This window comes from Furipterus horrens, unplaced genomic scaffold (genome assembly GCF_987537825.1).
Source record: "Furipterus horrens unplaced genomic scaffold, mFurHor1.1.pri manual_scaffold_8, whole genome shotgun sequence".
Lineage (NCBI taxonomy): Eukaryota > Metazoa > Chordata > Mammalia > Chiroptera > Furipteridae > Furipterus > Furipterus horrens.
In genome coordinates this window covers 73,289,912-73,311,035 of record NW_028327178.1, presented here as the reverse complement: position 1 = coordinate 73,311,035, position 21,124 = coordinate 73,289,912, and the positions used below count along the sequence as shown (strand labels likewise).

Below are 21,124 nucleotides of genomic sequence, written 5' to 3'. Positions count from 1 at the left end.
TTGCGATGACGCTGGAGTGTCCTCTCCAGTGAAGCTGAAGCTACAGAGCCTGGGCAGGGTGATATGGAGGGTCTGCTGTTGCCCATGCAGCAGACCCCCCCTCTCTTCGCAGCTGAAGGATCCAAGGGAAAGACAGAGTCAATACAGCTTGGCTTCAGGTGCGCCGCAGGAGTTGCCGGTGTTGACTACAACGTCAAACCGCCTTAGGGACTCCGGCTCCGGATTTTCTGTCGGGGTTCACTCCCTTAGCCTTTCCCCTGAAGAGGTATGCCGCAAGGCAGCGGAGGTTTTTTGGAGTCAGAGTTTTCCTTCTCTGATGTGCCCTGACTGGAAGATCGAACCAGCGACACTTAGCTCGCAGGCCGACACTCAATCCACTGAGCCAAACCAGCCAGGGTCTGTTAGCCACTATAATGTTATTTAAATATGTATGACTGTCCTCAACATTTCTCAAACTATTGATGATGCTTTCTACATTATAGTCTTTACTTTGTCATCTGTTTGAAATTGCAAGGTTTTGGACCTGGAGGTTATCTAATCAGACTGTCTCCTTTTAACATATAAGGAGATAGAGACTTAGAGAGATGCAATGTTTTGGCCCGAGTGGCATAGTCAGTGACAGCAGAGCCTACAATAATTTCCGTCAACTGAATTCCATTTCAGTCCTTGAAAGATTCTACTGGCATTCTCTCTTATGTCACCTTATTGCTCCAATGTTGCTATATTTGAACAAAAAAATAGGAGCTTAGAAATAGTTATCTAAAAAAAAATCAATGTATGTTATGTATGCACATTTTTGTGTATTTGTATTTCAAGTAACAATTAATGAATCAATAAATTTCCTCCACTTGCTTACTACATTGTTACATATTAGATGCTTAGCATTTATATCACAAAATTGTATTTTTATTTGCTATGCTTCTCTGACAACATTATGATAAACTGTATTCTATGTAAACTACTAAAAATGGCTTGTTTTAATCATCAATCCAGGCTTTATTTAGCTAGTACCCCATATTACATCGTTTTAATTATTAAAATGCAGATACATAAAATTTAACACATACTAACATTTCATCTTAGGAATTTATTTAGGAAATGAAGTATTGCTCTGTGGTTTCAAAAAAATAGTAAATATTTCATGTTCACTTTCAGAGAAATTTAGCTATATTAGTAGTTCTATTTCACAACACCTATAATTTTCTAAATTGACTTATTTGATGATCTATTTTTCTAAAGACTTAAATTTTTATCTCTGTTGCTGCTTTTGAAATGCTCTTCATGATTGTTTATCTAGCTAATGTAATTTTTATCTTTGGTGCCATTTTTCTCAAAGGACACTACAAAATAAGAAAAACAATTTAGAAGTTATTCATACCAGCCCAGTACTTTAATTCAAAATGTGGATAAAATATCAGGAAAAGAGAACAGAAAGAGTTGAAGGTCTCTGCATAAGAAAACTGTGTTAAAATCAAACAGATGCATACTGGATGGCAGGTTGTCAAGTAAAATAGCGTAACCAAACAAACAAACAAAAAAAGTCTCAGCAGAAATGAGCCTCTGAGCAGTAAGGAACTGAGAAACTGAGAGTAGCTCTGTTCCCTCTTATAAATAGTTTTGTAGAAACCTTGCTTCTACTTTGGTCCCTTTCAACTTTATGCCTATGTCCTAGCACCTGCTCAGCACCTCACTTAGCTTTTCTTAAAGTAATCCAAATAGTAGTAATACTACTACATCCACTACTACTAATAATAACAATAATTTCCTAGACTTTAATCAAATTCTTCAGTAATGCCTGCACTTTTATTTGGCAATGTTTGAAAGATCTCAAAGGAAATCAATGCTATATATCAGCAATGAGATCTACTCTGAAGACAGTATGTCCCATGGCATTAAGTGTATAATATTCCTATCAAATAGGGTTTCTTTTTATAGGTTCTGACTTCATGTTAAAATGAAAAGAAGAAAGTCTGTAAATATAAATAGATATGTGTGTGTGTGTGTGTGTGCAATGTGTCAATATAATCTGTGTGTATGTGTGTATAACATACACATAAATCTCTAGGGAAAAGGTCTCTAACCTCTTTCTTACCCAAGTACAGCAGAATTTTGAATTTTGGAGCTAAATGATAATCGAAATCAGTGTACATACTCTGTAACTCAACAGTATTTGATTTTATTTAAAACAATCGCCCTCATGTCCTGGCCAGGTGGCTCAGTTGGTTGAAGCACAGTTCTGTACACAAAAAGGGTGTGGTTTGATCCGGATTGGGTGCCTTTCAAAGGCAACCGATGTCTCCTTCTCTCTCTCTCTCTCTCTGCCTCCCTCCTTCCCTCTCCTCTCTTTTCCTATCTCTCTAAAATCAGTACACATATCTTGTGTGAAAATTATTTTTTAATCATCCTCATTTTGTTGCAGACATTGTGTCTCTGCTTTCTTTGTGGCAAGAAGAAGCCGGTTGCAAGCAGTTAGTAGAATGTGAGTTCATGTTTCTTAACCAGATAACTTAGTTGAACCCCTGCCAGTCTGACTGAATAGCCAACTGGCGGGCACCCAACTGGAGTCTTGTTCCAGCTCCTGGGATCGGTGGATACACCTCCCCGCAGGTGCACTCTCGCTGTCCTTGGGCATTCAATGCCCCCAAATCTGAGAATGTACTTCCAGGTGTTTCTATCCCAACCCTGGCTCTGTTGAAGGTAGTCTCCGCAGAGCAGCTCAGCCTCCTGGTAGTCTCTCATCTAATTACAAGCACTGGTAGGGGAAAGCTTTAGCTCCTGCTAGGCTTCGCAGCTGCTTAGTTCCAGATCAGCCCGGAACCTACTGAAATAAATAAATAAATAAATAAATAAATAAATAAATAAATAAATAAGGCTCATTCCTACATCTTGGCCCCCATGAGTCAGTCACCTCAAGAAGGCTGTTTTCCCCAATCCTCTCAGTGCCAGGAAGGGGAGCAAAGGTGTTATCCCAAAGTGGAGGGAGGAGGGTTGAATTTGCTTTGTTATTGACAGACGGGGAGGCAGGTTTTCCGTGTGTGTGTGTATGTGTGTGTGTGTGTGTGTGTGTGTAGGGAGAGAGGGAGAGAGAGAGAGAGATGTTTTGCAGGGAAAAATAAGCAGGAGGCAGGAGAGACGGTGCCCTAGTTCCCCTCGGGGCCTCAGAGAATGGCACACATCGTAATTCCCTTACCAGAGCCTTACAGATTTCCACAAACAATGACATCACTCAGGCGCCGCCGACCAAATTACAGTTGGGGGATTTTCCTGGGAGCAAGGCAGGCTGGGTGGAGAGATGGAGGAGCTCTCCGGGGTGCTGGAAGTGGCAGGGGCGCGGGCTCACAGTGCTGTGACCCTTGCTGGTGGAGGCGGACCCGCCGGGTCGGGGGCGGGCAGGGGTGGGCCGGGGATGGCCCAGGGCAGGGCCCGCCGCTTCTCTGGTCCTCATTGGCTGCCGGCGGGCGCACGTCACCCAGGCTGGTGCTCTCCTACAGCCCCAGTAGAATTGGAGCTGAGGAGGAGCTGAAAATGCAGATTTAGCATCAAGCACAGACATACACTCGCTCTTTCTCTCAGATACACACAGCTCCTCACATTCGCACCTCTGCCAGAGAGCCGGGCCGCCTGAATACACGGCTTCCCCGCCAGCCAGATGCTAGAGAGCATACACTGATTTGCTGCTTTCCAAGCCCCTAATCAGTCTCTTTCTCTACACAAAGATTCACTTAAAAAACAAACAAACAAACCAAAAACTATATATATATTTTTTTCTTTGCACCTTTCCTCCGGGCCCCCTGCTCCGCCAGCCTGCGCGCCTATCACTTTTCACTCCCTAAGAAAGATGAAAGGTGGCTGTGTCTCCCAGTGGAAGGCGGCCGCGGGGCTCCTCTTCTGTGTCATGGTTTTTGCATCGGCCAGGAGACCGGTCTTCACGAATCATTTTCTTGTGGAGTTGCAAAAAGGAGGAGAGAAAGAAGCTCGCCAAGTTGCAGCAGAACACGGCTTTGGAGTCCGAAAGGTAAGATCTCCCTTCATTTCGCATATTGTTTCAACACGGGGACAGCCCTGCGCAATCTCATTGCAGATTTGCAAGTTTTCTCTCTTTCTCCTGCGATGCAGACATTCTGCCATCGGCTCTTCAACACGACATTGCCTCCAGTGTTCTTTCACGGGTTATGTAATTAAAATGTCCTTCAAATTGTACTACCAAAGTCATAAAAATAATTTATTGCTCTTTGCCTTGGTGAAAACAGGATAACACCTTTCAAACAATGTTCTGCGCCCGGACTCTGGCCGAGGTACCAAGTTCTCAGCGCTGCTTGTGGATGGAGGGATGAGGTGCTGAACATCTGAGGTTGGCGTTGGCTGTCTTGTCAGAGATATATCTAACCCTTCCTCCCACCTCCAGAGAAATAATAGTTTCTGACATACAGGGCCAGAAGCTTGGACACTGCAAATCATCTCCATGCTTTTCGGACCCCGCGCCAGGAGGACTTCCCTCCCGGTGACTTGAGTCCCTGCTCTTTTCCAGGGAAAGCAGCTTCCTGGCTCCAGGAAACTTAGAGACTTGAACTGGTTTTGTTTTCCAAAATCGGGGCGAAACCTCTCGCCCTTGCCCACCACAGCCCACCCCAGAAACGTACTCCTTGTTAACTCTCAAGTTCTCAATTCAAAACCGTAGAAGCTGAAACGGTAGATTTTGAGGGGAGTTCCCTGCGGAGAAGTCGGGGTGGCTCTCCTGGTATGTGGGCGACCAGCTTGGCTTTCCCAGGAGAATGCGGGGATCCCTACTCCAAAAAGTTAGCAGAGTCCAACCGTTTAGACAGCAGGATAAGGCTTTCAGTCTAAAACGACTGGGGACTCCTTCGAAGAGTCCAAGGTTCCCATTAGAGGAGGGTAAAGGAGAGGAGAGCACTGGATGGAGGCTGTAGTTAACCTACTTGTTCTTCCTGAGAAATGTCGTTGGCAGGGATCTCAAGTGTCCTTAAGGTACCTGAAGAAAGGTGGGATAGAGTGAGCGTGCAGGGAGAAACCGAGGCGAGGGCAACCTGGAAAATATAGGATGCAATTTGGTGGACGTCTGTGGATTCCGTCCGGGCCCCATCTCCTTCCTCCTGATCCCAGGAGAGAGGTGTTAGATGAGCGGTCAGAGCTTTCTATTGTTGCTTTTGCCTGTCAAGGGCAGCGAGAACTGGGACTCCAATCAGTCCCTATTTCCCGACTTCCCACCCCTCCTGCCTTTCTCCCAGCCTCGGTTAGGGTTCCTTCACTTGCTGCGGGCTCTCACGCCTCCGTAGGGCGTTGGCAGCCGCGATTTCAACCCAAGGCGGGTTTGACAGCGAGTTTGTCAGAGGTCTGGGAGGAGGCGCCAGGTCTACTAGCGGAGCGCGGGCGGGTCTTGCAGGAGAGAACCTGTTGCTCCTGGGAAGCGTAGGTGGAGCAGGGGAGAGAAGACACCAGAAGAGGAAGCAGCCCGCCGTCGTTCTGGCCCAAGGCCTGGGGGCTGTTTCAAGAGTGCCGCAAACACAATAAGCAAGCAGACCCTTTCCTTGCTTCCCTACCCTACCCCTGACAAAAGTTGGCAAGATCCAGGACCCAGGCACCATAAATATAGTAGTGATTGTTATTAACTGACAGTTATAAGGCATCTTTATGTGCTGGAGTCCTTACATACATTATTTAATATTCTCAACAATTCTTAGGAAGCTACTAGTATTATTAAGCTCATGGTGCTGATAAGAAAATTGCCCCAATAAACCTCCCCCAGCCCCAGAAAAACAACAATCAGGGATTTAAACCCAGATATTACAGAGATGAACTCATGCTCTTTAACCCTTTCGGTACTTACCAAATCAAGCTAATTGTTCTGTGGGTTTGGGAGTACACTGAAAAGGGATGTGGCATCAGTCTCTTTATTTCGTGAGTGTAAAGGACTTCAGTTGATGCAGAAATAGTGTTACTCTCTCCTCCAACAATGCACTATTTCATAGTGTAAGCAGATATTGCGATTATTGTATAAAGAGACACTGCTATCTGGTCTTTACTTCCCCTTTTGAAAATATGCCCCTGGGATCTGATCTTTGAAATTTAATCAAATCGAGGTGTAGCTGAGATTGATAATGACTTAATTTATTAATTGTCCAAGAGGGTCACTTTTTTGTATAGAGGTAAAAAACTTGATGAAGGATTTCAGTTTTGATCATGAAATTTGAGCAAGAAGGTGTAGACATTTTCAATAGAAATGAGTCTGAATCATCTCAAAATACCTTAAAATCTCAGGGAACTAATAGTTTGGGTGAAATCAGATACCTAAGTCTCTTTATCCCCCATTATTTCTTAGAGAGGAGCCCACTAGTTTTGCCGCACAGCCTCAAATCTGCCATTTCTCTCTAGGAGAAATGGGATTTTACAATTGCCATTTCTTTCTTTACCTCTCCATAACTTCTCAGAAGTAGTATCTCTTATCTGAATGATCCTTGCTCTTATTCATAATAAAGTAAAAATAAGTCTAAAGCAAGATATCTCTATTTGATGAATCTTTGCAGGATGCTACACCTGTCTAGAATAAACCCCCTTTTTCTCCCTTGGATCCATGTCCCACCCTCTCTTCAAGACTGAGCTCCAATCTTTCCCGATGCTATGGACTACAATGAGCTTTCCCTTCTCCAAATTCCTGTGGGCAAAAAGCAAAGCCAACATGACATAAGCTAGTACAGCCATCACTTCACTTCTCTATTTCATATATGTAAGCAAAAATGGTTGTAAGTATTGTCTTCCCATTATAAGGGATATCTTTATTTCTGGTTTCCTCACTGTAGCCAGTATATTATTGGATTTGCCAGACTCTAACAAACCATCCTTAATTGTATTCATTACTCCAGGTTTCCCAAACACCGTCCTGTCTTGTTTTCAGCATGCTGTACTGTACTTTTGTCAACTTTGTTATTCATTTTTTACTTTAAACCCCCAATACTTAGTATACCTCCCCACTCCCCGCTGTCCCATCTTCTCCAATACTCAGAGTCAGACACCAGAGTCTCAGTAATTATTTATTCATCTAAAAGAAAGGTCAGCTATGCAGACTAGAAGAAGCTGCTATTTTACTAACTTATCTGATCTCACAAACTTATGAAGTAGAAATTATTAGCATCATCCCTAATTATCAGATGAAGAAGTTTCAAGAATTTAAGTAATTGCTAATATCTGGAAGGTGAAAAAAAGTCAGATTTAAAACCAAATTTTCTCTACCAAAAATAATTTTGTTTTCTTATTATGCTGCCTCCAGGATGCCTTTCCTGACTGCCAAGAGCTCTGCCTTTAGAGTACCATTTTAAAGTAGTTATTTTTCCTGTCCTTTTTGTCCTTATTACTTCTTTTTTATCTAATACTTATTTGGCATTAACATACAGGGCAAAAGTAGGTTTCCAGTTGTTCATATGAAAAATAATACAATAATTAATAAATAATAATATAATAAACTCTTTCACATATTTACAACTGTAAACCTACTTTTACCCTACCCCATATAAACCTACATCATCAACTAATGTGTATTACTATGTATTTCTTCAGCAGATCTTAACTCTACCAAGAAAAGAAACAGTATACTATGTCTTTTTATAGTTCCTATATTTAGCACAGTGTTCTGTATATGAGGTATTCAGTAAGTATTTGTTAATTATTTTGCAAGACCATATATGTACTTTTACAAGACCATGAAAAAACCACTATGTTTTCTTTCTAAAATGGAATAAAAATATCTTTTACTTTACTCTCCAAGAGGTTTGATGAGACTAAAATTTTCTATTTTATCATGGGTTAGCCCAAAAATGTATGTTCATCAGAGAAGATGCATATGTCTGGGAGAGTGAGTGAATTTACAATAACAAAGGCATTGTTCCAAAGGGTGCCTTAAAATTCTCAATATACTACCAAATTTAATTTCATTGAAAAAGAAAACAAAAACATTTATTAAAGCAATCTGTTAGCTCACTGAAAATCAAAGAAAAACTAAGATAAAAATCCAAACAACTGGCAATTAGATGTTTTTGTTTTTCTATGGTATGTTTTGTGTTTTACTTATGTAGGACTGAGGCTAGGATAATTACACAAGTAAAATCATGTACTTTTATATGTATAAATGTTTTTTTTTAATTAATAATAATTGTGTTCTTGTGTAATAGAATAAAAATTTTCTGGTCATTTTAATTTTATTGAAATGTAATATATTTTAGGAAAGAGCACAGCTTAATACATTTTTACCAACTGAACACGTATGTGTGACCAGCACCCAAATAATAAAATGAAATGTTATCAACATTCCATAAGTCCCCTCTTGCTCACTTTAGTAGTTTTTAGTTTTAGGCTATTATAAATATTGCTTCTGTGGATATTGCAGTGGATGTATTTTGTTGAAAACATATATGGCTTTCTTTCTATTGGGATCATTCCTAGGAATAGAATTGTTGAGTCAAGGGTCATACATATTCAACTTTATGAAACTGCATCATATTTTCTATTACTGTATAACAAACTACTACAAATGTAATGGCTTAAAACCACAAAATTTTTTTATTTCATAGTTTTCATGGATAAGAAATCTGGCACATTTTAGTTGGATCTACTGTTTAAGGCATCCCAGGATGAAATCAAGATTTTGGCCTCCTCTAGAGCCACAGCTAAAGGAAAATCCACTTCTGAGCATATTCAGGTTTTAGGAAGAATTTAGCTCTTTGTAGTTAGAGAACTAGAATTTTTTTTCTGGCTACTGGACCAAGACCACTCTCAGCTGCTGCAGGTTACTCTCATGACCTTGCCACATGACCTCATTAATAGGCCTTCTCACACTCTGACAGGTCAAATTTCTTCCTTCAGGAAGGGCCCAGTCCCTGCTTAGGGTTAACCTAATTAGGTCAGGCCCACCCAAGATAATTTCTCTTGATATTTTGATCAACTCAACTAAACAGATTTGGGACCTTTACTATAGTTGACAAATATGTTCAACTCTGTCACATAATGTAATATAATCACTAAAGTGAATCAATTCAACAGATTCACGGTCCTGCCTACACTCAAGGGGAAAGGATTTTACAGGGCATGTACACTAAGGTGTGGACCTCTTGGGGCCATCTCAGAATTCTGTCTACCAAAGACAAACTGACAAACAGTTTCACAAAGTAGTTATGCCAATTCTCATTTCTACCAGCAGTGTGTGAGGGTTTTGATTGCTCCACATTCTCACTGGCATTTGATATTCTATAACTTTGTCCTTTCAGTTAATTTGGTGGGTATGATGTAGTGTCTCGTTGTGATTTTTAACTTATCCTGATGATCATCTGAAGCTGAATTGTCTCCTCATATGATAATTGGTAATTTAGATATTCTCTTTTAAACAGTATTTGTTCAGGTATTTTGCCCTAAAATTTTTCCTCATGGATTGCCTGTTTCTAGTTTGTAGGAGCTCTACATCCATGATAGATAGGAATCTGTTGTCAGATAGGTGTATTTTATATATATATATTATCAGCCATTTTTATTAAAGTATATTTGAAATACAATATTATATTAGTTTCATGTATACAACATAATGATCTGATATTTATATACCTTATTAAATGATCACCATAAGCCTAATAACTATATGTCATCATAAATAATTACTAAGATATTATTGACTACATTTTTCAGGCTGTACCTTATATCACTATGACTTATTAATTTATAACTGTAAGGTTATACTTCTCAAACCTGTTCACCTTTTCTGCCCAACCTCATTACTCAACCCCCTCTGGCAACTATCAGTTTGTTCTCTTTTTCTATAAGTCTGTTTCTGTTTTGTTTTGTTTGTTCTACCTTTTGTTCTAGAGTCCATATACAAATGAAATCATATGGTTTTTGTCTTTCTCTGATTTATTTCACTTAGCATTATACACTCGTCTATTCATGTTATCACAAATGGCAAGATTTCATTCTTTTTCATGGCTACCATTCCATTGTGTGTGTGTGCATGTGTTTGTGTGTGTGTGACATTCTCTTCATTAATCTATTGATAGACACCTAGGTGACTTCTATATCTTGGCAATTTTAAATCATGCTGTGATAAACATAAGAGTGTACATAACTTTTCAAATTTGTGTTTTTATTTTCTTCAGATAAATACCCAGAAGTGGAATTGCTGGGTCATATGGTAGTTCTATGGTTGAATATAGAGAATTTTGTGTTCTTATAATAGTTGTACCAATTTACAATCCAACCAACAGTGCATGGAGGTTCCCCTTTCTCCATATACTTACCAACACTTATTATTTATTGACTTTTTGATAATAGACAATCTGACTGATGTGATTTTGATTTGCATTTCCCTGATAACTAGTGATCTGAGCATCTTTATATGTGTCTGTTGGCAATCTGTATAGCTTCTTTTGAGAAATGTCTGTTCAGGTCCCCTGCCTATTTTTAAATCATATTGTTTGAAGTTTTTGATGAAGAATTACATGAGTTCCTTATATAGATTGTATATTAACACCTTATTGAATATATCATTTGCAAATATCTTCTCCTATTCAGTAGGTTATCTTTTTGTTCTGTTGATGATTCCTTCTTTGTGCAAAGGCTTTTTTTTTTTATGTAGTGCCATTTTTTAAGATTTTGCTTTTGTTCCCTTGCTCAAGGAGATATATAAAAAAAAATTATTGCTAAGATCAATTTCAAAGAGTTTGCTTTGTATGTTTACTTCTAGAAGTTTTATGGTTCAGTTTTTACATTTATTTTACGATTTTAATCCATTTTAAGTTTATTTTTGTATATGATATAAGAAAGTTGTCTTGTTTCATTTTGGGGGAGGGGTTTATCTGTCCAGTTTACATAACACCATTTATTTATTTGTTTGTTTGTTTGTTTATTTTTCATCTATTTTTATTGTTTTTCTATTATGGTTGTCCCACTTTTTCCCCCATCCCCTCCTGCCCAATCCCTTCTTCCACAGTCAATCCCCACCCCATTGTCCATATCCATGGGTTATTTATACTAGTTCCTTTACTAAACCTCTCACCTACTTACCCACTTGTCTTCCCCCTTCTCCCCACTGATAACTGTTACTCTGTTCTTTGGTTATGTGTCTCTGGTTGAATTTTGTTCAATTGTTTGTGCTGTTCATTAGTCTCCTGTATTAGGTGATATCATATGGTATTTGTCTTTCATTGCCTGGATTATATCGCTAAGCACAATTCTCTCTCGTTCCATCCATGTTATTGCAAATGGCATGAGTTCCTTCTTTCTTTCTGCTACATAGTATTTCATCGTGTAAATGTACCACAGTTTTTTAATCCACTCATCTACATATGGGCACTTAGGTTGTTTCCAGCACTTGGATATTGTAAATAGCACTGCTATAAATATAGGGGTGCATAAGTTCTTTTGAATTGGGGTTTCAGGATTCTAAGGGCATAATCCTAGCAATGGAATTGCTGGTTCAAAAGGCAGTTGCATTTTTAGTTTTTTGAGGAAATTTCATACAGTGTTCCATAGTGGCTGCACCAGTCTGCATTTTCACCAACAGTGCACTAGGGTTCCCTTTTCTGCACATCATTGCCAGCAAAGGTTGTTTGTTGATTTGTTGATGATGGCCATTTTGAGTGGTGTGAGGTGGTATCTCATTGAGATTTTTATTTGCATCCCTTTGATGGTTAGTGGTGTTGAGCATTCTTTCATATGTCTATGGGTCCTCTGTATATCCTCCTTGGAGAAGTGTTTGTTCAGATCTTTTGCCCAATTTTTAATTGAGCTGTCTGTCCTCTTGGTGTTGAGATGTGTAAGTTCTTTATATATTTTGGAGACCAGTCCCTTGTCTGAGGTATCATTGGCAAATATGTTTTCCCATATGGTTGGTTCCCTTTTCATCTTGCTGATGTTTTCTTTTTCTGAGAAGAAACTCTTTAGTTTGAGGCAGTCTCATTTGTTTATTTTTTCTTGCTTCCCCTTGGCCTAGGAGATGTATCGGTAAAAATATTGCTAAGTGGAAAAATGAAGTTTTCCTGCCTATGTTTTCTTCTAGGACTCTTATGATATCACAGCTTACATTTAAGTCTCTGATCCATCTTGAATTTATTCTGATATATGGTATAATTTGGTGGTCTAGGTTCATTTTTTTACATGTCCCTGTCCCATTCTCCCAGCACCATTTGTTGAAGAGGCTCTTCGCACTTCATTTTATGTTCCTTCCCCCTTTGTCAAATATTAGTTGACCATATAGACCTGAGTTTATTTCTGGGCTCTCCGTTCTGTTCCATTGATCTATATGTCTGTTCTTATGCAAGTACCAGACTGTTTTGATTACAGTGGCTTTGTAGTATAGTTTGATATCAGGTATTGTGATTCCTCCTACTGTGTTCTTCTTCCTCAATATTGTTGTGGCTATTCAGGTATTTTTTGGTTCCATATAAATTTCTGAAGTACTTGTTCTAAGTCTGTGAAATATGTCATTGGTATTTTAATAGGGATTGCACTGAATTTATGAATTGCTTTGTGTAGTATGGACATTTTAATGATGTTGATTCTTCCCATTCAAGAACATGGTATTTGTTTCCATTTATTTGTGTCTTCCTTAATTTCTTAATTCAGTGTTGTGTAGTTTTTCAAGTTAGGTCTTTTATCTCTTTGGTGAAGTTTATTTCTAGTACTTTATTTTTCTTGTTGCTATAGTAAATGAAATTTTGTTCTGGTTTCTATATCTGATTTTTTATTGTTTGTGTACAGAAATGCCTTCGACTTTTGAATATTGTTTTTGTGCCCTGCTATTTTGTCAAATTCACTAATTAGGTCGAGTAGTTTTTATAGTAGATTCTATAAGGTTTTCTTTGTACAATATCATGTCATCTTCAAATAATAACAGTTTTACTTCCTCTTTTCCAGTTTGGATGCCTTTTATTTCTCTTTCTAGTCTGATTGCTGTGGATAAAACTTCCAACACTATGTTGAATAGGAGTGGAGGGAGTGGACATCCTTGTCTTATTCCTGACCCCAGGGGAAATGCCTTCAGTTTTTGCCAATTGAGTATGATGTTGGCTTCAGGTTTCTCATATATGGCCTTTATTATGTTGAGGTATGCTACCTCTATTCTCATCTTGCTGAGTGTTTTCATCATAAATGGGTGTTATAATTTATCAAATGCCTTTCCAGCATCTATTGATATGATCATGTGGCTTTGTCTTTCATTTTGTTTATGTGGTTTATTACATTTATTGATTTGCAAATATTAAACCATCCTTGCATCCCTGGGATAAATCCCACTTGATTGAAGTGTATGATCTTTCTAATGTGTTGCTGGATCTGGTTTGTTAATACCTTGTTGAGGATTCTAGCATCTGTGTTCTTCAGCGATATTGGCCTGTAGTTTTCTTTCTTTTTTGTGTCTTGATCTAGAGTGTTGTTCAATGCCTCAATATCGTTGGAGTTTCTTTGCTTTGAAGATCTGTCCATTGTTAATAATGTGGTGTTAAAGTTCCCTATTATGAGTGGGTTGCTGTTGATATCCTTCTTGTAGTCCTTCAAGATTTTCCTTATATACTTGGACACTCCTATATTGGGTGCATATATGTTTATCGGGGTTATATATTCTTGATAAATTGTTCCCTTAAGTATTATGAAATGTACTTCTTTGTCTCTTTTTATAGCATTTTCTGTGAAATCTGTTTTGTCCTATATAAATATTGCTACCCCAGATATTTTCCATGTTTATTTGCTTGGAATACTTTTTTCCATCCCTTCACTTTCAGTCTCTGTAAATCTTTTGTTTTGAGGTGTGTCTCTTGTAGACAGCATATATGTAGGTCATGTTTTCATATCCATTCCACTACCTTATGTCTTTTGATTGGAGCATTTAATCCATTTATATTTAATGGATTATTCACAGGTATTTATTCATTTTCCTTTGTACCAGTGTCCCTCTTCCTCTCTTTTTCTTCTTTTTCTTAAAGCATTCCCTTTAGCATCTCTTGCAATGCTGGTTTGGTGGAGATGTATTGTTATAGTCTTTCTTTGTCTGGGAAGCTCCTTATTTTACCTTCCATTTTGAAAGAGAGCTGTGCTGAGTAGAGTATTCTTGGTTGTAGGCCTTTGCTTTTCCTTGCTTGAAATAGTTTTTCCCATTCTCTTCTAGCTTGTAATGTTTCAGTTGAGCAATCAGTTGATAGCCTTATCCAGGCTCTCTTGTAAGTTATTTGCTGTTTTTCTCTTACTACCTCTAGGATTCTCTCTTTGTCTTTGAATGTTGTCATTTTAATTATGATATCACTTGGAATGTGCCTTTTTGGGTTCATCTTCATTCGGACCCTCTGTGCTTCCTTGACTTCATGATTTTTTCTCTCATCACGTTTGGAAAATTTTCTATCATTATTTTTTCAATCATGTTTTCTATCCCATGCTCCTTTTCCTCTCCTTCTTGCATCCCTATGATATGAATTTTGTTTTGTTTCATGTTGCATTGCAATTCTCGTAAACCCTCTTTATTCTTTTTCAGTCTTTTTTCATTTTGTTTCATTGTCTGGGAATTTTTTCTACGTTGTTCCTCAACTCACTGATACAATCCTCTGCTTCATTTAGTCTGCTTTTGATTGATTCTACTATGTTCTTCAGTTCAGAAATTGTATTCTTCATTTCTTCCTGGTTCTAAATGATACGTTCTTGTCCCCTTTTATTTTGTTGTAGTTCTCCATAATTTCATTGTAGCTTTCCTGGGGTTCTTTGTAGTTCCACTGGAGTTTTTTGTAATTTTCTTTGAGTTTGTTGAGTTCATCGAGATTCCTCATTATTATTGTTTTGAATTCCATGTCTAGTAGGTTGCTTGCCTCTATTTCATCTACTCCTCCTACTGGGAAGTCCTCCTTTCCTTTTGGTGGTGTGTTCTTCCTGTTTGATGGTGTGTTCTTCCACCTCCCCATTTTGGGTGGTTGGTCTTATTTGTTTCTGCTTCTTAAATTGATCTGCTTTTATTTTCTGCCGTTGTGGTATGACCTTCTTTTATACAGTTGTTGAGCTGCTGCTTCCAGTAGATGCCACTTGGAGGGGAGTAAGTAGTCTGCTTAAGTGATTGCTCCCATAGCACTGGGGATGATTTTTTACTCAGATCTAGTCCGCTGTTCTCTCAATTCTTTCTCTAGATCCAGCACCCAAAGCTTTTAAAAAAATGCCTCTGGTTCACTTCACCCTCAGCCAGGGGCGAGTGTCCTCCCTCATGCAAGCCAGTGGCAGATTGAGAGGTTGCACACAGGGGCAGGCAGATCCAAGGCTCTTTTCTGTATGGGCATGAGCTGGCAGTAGGCTGACTAGTTGCACACCTGTTGGAGTGGACCAAAGCCACCTCTGCACACTGGCAGGTGTGTTGGTTGTGCACCTGGGCAGGCAGACTGGGACACTTCTGTGTGTGTGCTTGCACAACCCAGGGGGAGGGTTGGGGAGTGGTGAGTGCATTTCTGCACTTGCATTCCTCAAGAATATTGCTCCACCCTTAGCCTCTCCTCCCCTGTCTGCAAAAAAAAAAAAAAAAAAAAAAAAAATCAAAAGAGAAAAAGAAAAAAAACACACACATTCACACACACACAAAAGTATGCTGTTTCTTGCCTCCCAGAGCCAGATGCCACCTGACCCACTCCTGGTTCTGCCAGGAAGCAGAGCCTTACTCTCCTCCTAGCTCCTCTCAGGGGAAACTTATGGTCACTAAAAAATCTATGCACATTGCCAGCTGCAGCCCGGGGAGCCAAGCCAGCCAGAAATCCCATCTCATCCCTTTCTCCTCTGCTGTCCTCACCAAACAGGTCGCTTCCAGATGGTCTTCTCTGAACCAGGAGCACCAAGGCTCAGCCCCTGCCAGTATCCAGATGTTAACTGAGATGTTCTGTCCATAATTAGCTCAAACCACAGACAGATCTCAGGAGGAAGCAATTTCAGCCTCCCCTCACTCCTCCACCATCTTCTGAACCCTAGCACCATTTACTTAAAAGACTGTCTTTTCTGTGTTGTATAGTCTTGCCTCCTTTGTTGTAGATTAATTGACCACATAAGTGTGGGTTTATTTCTGGGCTCTCTGTTCTCTTCTTTTGATCTATGTGTGTCCATTTTTGTGATTACTATAGCCTTGTAGTATAGTTTGAAATCGGTAATCATAATACCTCCAAGTTTGTTCTTATTTCTCAAGATTGTTTTAGGCATTCAGGCTCTTTTATGGTTACCTATATATTTTTGAATTATTTGTTCTAATTCTGTGAAAAGCCTTTGGAGTTTTTATGGAGAGTGCACAGAATCTGCAGATTTCTTTGGGTGGTATGGTCATCTTAACAGTATTCATCATTCAAAATCATGAGCACAATATAGCCTTCATTTATTTGCGACATCTTTAATTTATTTCGTCAGTGACTTAAAGATTTTAGATTTTTCATCTCCTTGGTTAAATTTATTCCTAGGTATTTTATTCTTTTTGATGCCATTGTCAATAAGATTGTTTCCTTAATTTCTCTTTCTCATAGTTTGTTATTAGTATACAGGGATGGAACAAATTTCTGTATATTAAATTTGTATTCTGCAACTTTACTGAAATCATTTATTACTTCTAATGGGATTTTGATAGAGTCTTTAGGGTTTTCTATATATAATATGATGTCATTAGCAAACAGTGACAATATGACTTTTTTTTCAATTCAGATACTTCTATTTCTTTTTTTTTTTTTTTTTTTTTTTTTGATTGACTGCTGTGGCTAGAACTTTCAGTACAATGTTGAAGAGAGTAATCGATGTGTACATTCTTTTCTTGTTCTTGATCTTAGAAAAGCTGAAACTTTTTACCATTTGAGTATGTAGTTAGCTATCAGTTTGTCATATATGGCCTTTGTTATGAGGTATAATCTCTCTATACCCACTTTGTTGAGAGTTTTTATCATATAAGTAGATGTTGGATTTTGTCAAATTGTTTTTCTGCATTTATTGAGATGATCTTAAAATTTCTAACTTTTGTTTGATTAATGTGATATTGATTGATTTGCTCTGCATCCCTGGGGTGAATCCCACTTTACTGTGATGTATTATCCTTTTAATGTATGGTTGAATTCGATTTGCTTATATTTTGCTGAAAATATTTATATCTATGTTCATTAGGAATATTGGTGTGCAGTTTTTTAAATTTATTTTTGGTAGTATCTGGTTTTGGTATCAGGGAAATACTGAGCTTACAGAATAACTTTAGAAGTATTCCTTCCTTTTTCTTTTTTTGGAATGGTTTGAGAAGGATAGATAATTTTATTTAAATGTTTGGTAAAATTCATCTATGAAGTGATCTGGTTCTGGGCTTTTGTTGTTGTTGTTGGCAGTTTTATTATTATTATTATTATTAGTAGTAGTAGTAGTAGTACTATTTTTACTATTACTATTATTACTGATTTAATTTCATCACTAGAAGTCGCATTATTCAATTTTTTTATTTCCTCCTGGTTCAGTCTTGGAAGGTTATATGTTTCTAGAAATGTATTCATTTCTTCTAGGTTGTCAGATTTGTTGGCTTATAATTGTTTGTACATTGTATCTTATGAACTTTTGTATTTCTATGGTGTCATTGGAACTTCTCTTTCATTTCTGACTTTATTTGTTTGAGCCCTTTTTTTTAATTCTTGAAAAGTCTGGCTAAAGGTTTGTTGATTTTGTTTATACTTCCATGAATCTGCTTTTTGTTTCATTGCTTGCTCTTTCTTATAGGTTTTTTGGTCTGTATTTCATTTATCTCTGCTCTTATCTTTATTATTTTCTTCCTTTACTAACTGTGGGCTTTATTTGCTTTTATTATTTTGTTCTTGTAGATATAAAGTTAGAATGTTTGGGATTTTTCTTGTTTCTGGAGGTAGTCCTGTATTGCTATAAGCTTCCCTCTTAGAACTGCTTTTGTAGTAGCTCATAGATTTTGGAAAGTTGTGTTTCCACTTGTTTCACTATTCTCTTTGATATCTTTGTTAACCCATTGGTTGTTTAGTAGCATGTTGTTTAGTCTTCATGCATTTGTGTTCTTTATAGTCTTCTTGTACTTGATTTCTAGTTTCATACACTTGTAGTCAGAAAGGAAGCTTGATGTGACTTCAAACTTTTTAAATTTATTAAGACTTGTTTTGTGGCCTAATGTGATCTGTGCTAATTAATGTTCTATGTGGTGTTGAGAAAAATGTGCATGTTGCACTTTTTGAATAAAGTGCTTTGTATAAATCTGTTAAGTCCATTGATATAATAAATCACTTAAAGTCAATATTTCCTTTTTTTTGTTTAAATGATCTACTCATTGATGTAAGTTGAATATCAAAGTTCCTTACTATTATGGTCTTACTGACATTTTCTGCTTTTATGCCCGTTAATATTTGCTTTATATATTTAGGTGTTTCTATATTGGATGTATAAATATTTATGTATGTTATATACTTCTTGGGATGACCTTTTTATATTTATGTAATTCCCTTTCATATCTCTTTTTATAGTCTTTATTTTAAAGTCTATTATGTCTGATATGAACATTGCTACTTCATTTCTTTCATTTTTATTTGCATGAAATATCTTTTTCCATACCCTCACTGTCAGTTTCTGTATGTCTTTCTAGTGGTGTAGATCTCTTGTAGGCAACATACAGGTAAACCTTTTTTTTAAATCAATTTAGCCACCTTATTCTTTTAAGTTAAATTATTGGAGTGACATTGGTTAATAAAATTATATGAATTCAAGTGTACAATTCTATAATACTGCATCTGTACATTGCATTGTGTGTCCACCACCATATATTTGACACTCTTTACCTTTTACTACCTACCATCCTCTTTCCTCTGGTAACCACCATACTATTTCATTGAGTTTTTGTTTCCTTTTCTCATTTGTTGCTTTTAATTATATATCCTCATTTGAGTGAAATCACATGGTTCTTGGCTTTTCCTGTCTGAGTTATTTTATTTAGGATAATATTCTCAAGATCCCTCCATGTTGCTGCAAATGGCAATATTAAGTCTTTTCTTATGGTTAACAGTATATATATGTACCACTTTTTCTATATCCAATTATCTGTCAAAGGACACTTTACTTGTTTCCATGTCTTGACCACCATGAATAATGCTGTAATGAACATAAGGGTGCATATATATTTGTAAATAAATGTTTTAAAAAATTTTAGGTAGATATCTAGAAAAAGGGTTGCTGAGTTATATGGTGACTATATTCTTAATTTTTAAGGAGACTCCATATTGTTTTTCATAGTGACTATATTAGTTTACATTCCCACCAGTAGCTAATAAGGTTCCTTTTTCTCCACAACTTTTCCAATGCTTGTGAAATGAATCAAAGACTTAAATATAAGCCCTGAAACAATAAATTACACAAAAGAAAACACAACTACTAAACTTATGGACCTTGACCTTGCCCCCAAAGGCAGAAAAGTAAAAGAAAAAATAAATGAATGGGACTATATCAAACTAAAATGCTTCTGCACAGTAAAAGAAACCACCAAGAAAACAAAAAAGGCAACCAACTGAACGGGAGAAGATATTTGCAAACAACATCTCTAACAAGGTGTTAATATCCAAAGTATATAAATAATTCATACAACTCAACACCAAACAAACAATAAAACAAACAATCCAATTAAAAAATGGGCAGAGGATCTGAACAAACATTTCTCCAAAAAAGACATATAAATAACCAATGGATATGTGAAAAGATGATCAATTTTACTAGTTATTAAGGAAGTGCAAATCAAAACTACAATGACATATCACTCTACATCTGTTATAATGGCACCCTATTTTTTTTATTGGATCACTTAGTCTATTTACATTTAAAGATGTTTTAGATAGATATTACTTATCATCATTTAATTAATTGTCTAATGGATATTTTTGTAGTTTTTCTCTGCTCCTTTCTTTTTCCTTTGGTTTCTTATCTTGCAGTTTGCTGTGGTTTTTTTTTTTTGTGTGTGTGTGTGTTATTACTGTGTTTTTTTTTTCTGTATTATTATTATTTTTTGTATTCATTGTAGGTTTTTGGATTTTTTTGGGTACCATGAGCTTAATCTATATCTATATCTATTTATACCTATATATCAACCTATTTTAAGCTTATATACATTTAAATCCAAATTCATTTTATATGCACTTTATTTTTACTCCTGCTTCCCAAAAACTGATGTCATATTTAAGAAATTTTGTGTGTGTATCCCCTAACTCTTTATTCTAAATATAGTTGATTTTGATGTTTTGTATTTTAGCTTTCATACCAGCTTTTTAGTTGGTGAATACTACTTATTTGCTTTTATTGGTGATATTTCTTTTCTTTCATATATTTTCTTTTTTCTGGTTATGGCCTTTTCTTTTTCACTTAAAGAAGACCCTTCCACATTTTTTGTAAAGCCAGTTTAGTGGTAATGAGCTCCTTTAGTGTTTCCTTGTGTGGAAAACTTTTATCTCTCCTTCAATCCTGAATGATAACCTTACCAAGTAGACTATTCTAGGTTGTAGGTTCATTTCTTTCAATATTTTAAATAAATCCTATCACTCTTTTCTGGTATGCAAAGTTTCTGCTGAGAAATTAGCTCATAGCTTTATAGGGTTTCCCCTGTATGTGACTAGTTGTTTTTCTCTTGCTGCCCTTAAGATTCTTTCTTTATCTTTAATTTTTGCCCTTTTAATTGCAATATGTCTTGGTGTGTATTTCTTTTGGTTAATCTTATTTGGAACTATGCTTCCTGGACTCAAATACCCAATTCCTCCCCCTGTTATGAAAGTTTTCAGCCATTATCTCTTTAAATAATTTTCTGCTCCTTTCTATTTTCTTTTTCTGGAACACCTATAATGCAAATATTACTACTCTCAGTGTTTCTCAGAGGTCCCTTACACTATTTGTGTTTTTAAATTCTTTTTCTCTTTGCTGTTTTGTCTTCCAGGTTGCTATTGCACTTACATGTATCATCTAATTTGATATTTATTTCCTCTAGTGTGTTTTCAATTTCAATTATTGTATTGTTGTATTATTTATCTCTGATTTGTTCTCAAAGGTGAGCATATTTGCCATTACTTTGAATTATTTATCACATAAGTTACTTATTTCCATTTCTGGATTTTATCTT

General features: G+C 36.9%; 1 protein-coding gene across 1 annotated transcript in view; it reads left to right on the top strand.

Annotated features, from left to right (window-relative positions):
* Positions 1-3,541: 3,541 nt before the first annotated feature.
* The window catches only part of PCSK2 (proprotein convertase subtilisin/kexin type 2), a 364,203-nt gene continuing 346,620 nt past the window's right edge, over positions 3,542-21,124 (top strand). Inside the window, exon 1 of the mRNA XM_090286024.1 lies at positions 3,542-4,015. Within this exon, the coding sequence (XP_090142150.1) occupies positions 3,839-4,015 (177 nt within the window). The 5' untranslated portion in view covers positions 3,542-3,838. The remainder of the gene's footprint in view (positions 4,016-21,124) is intronic.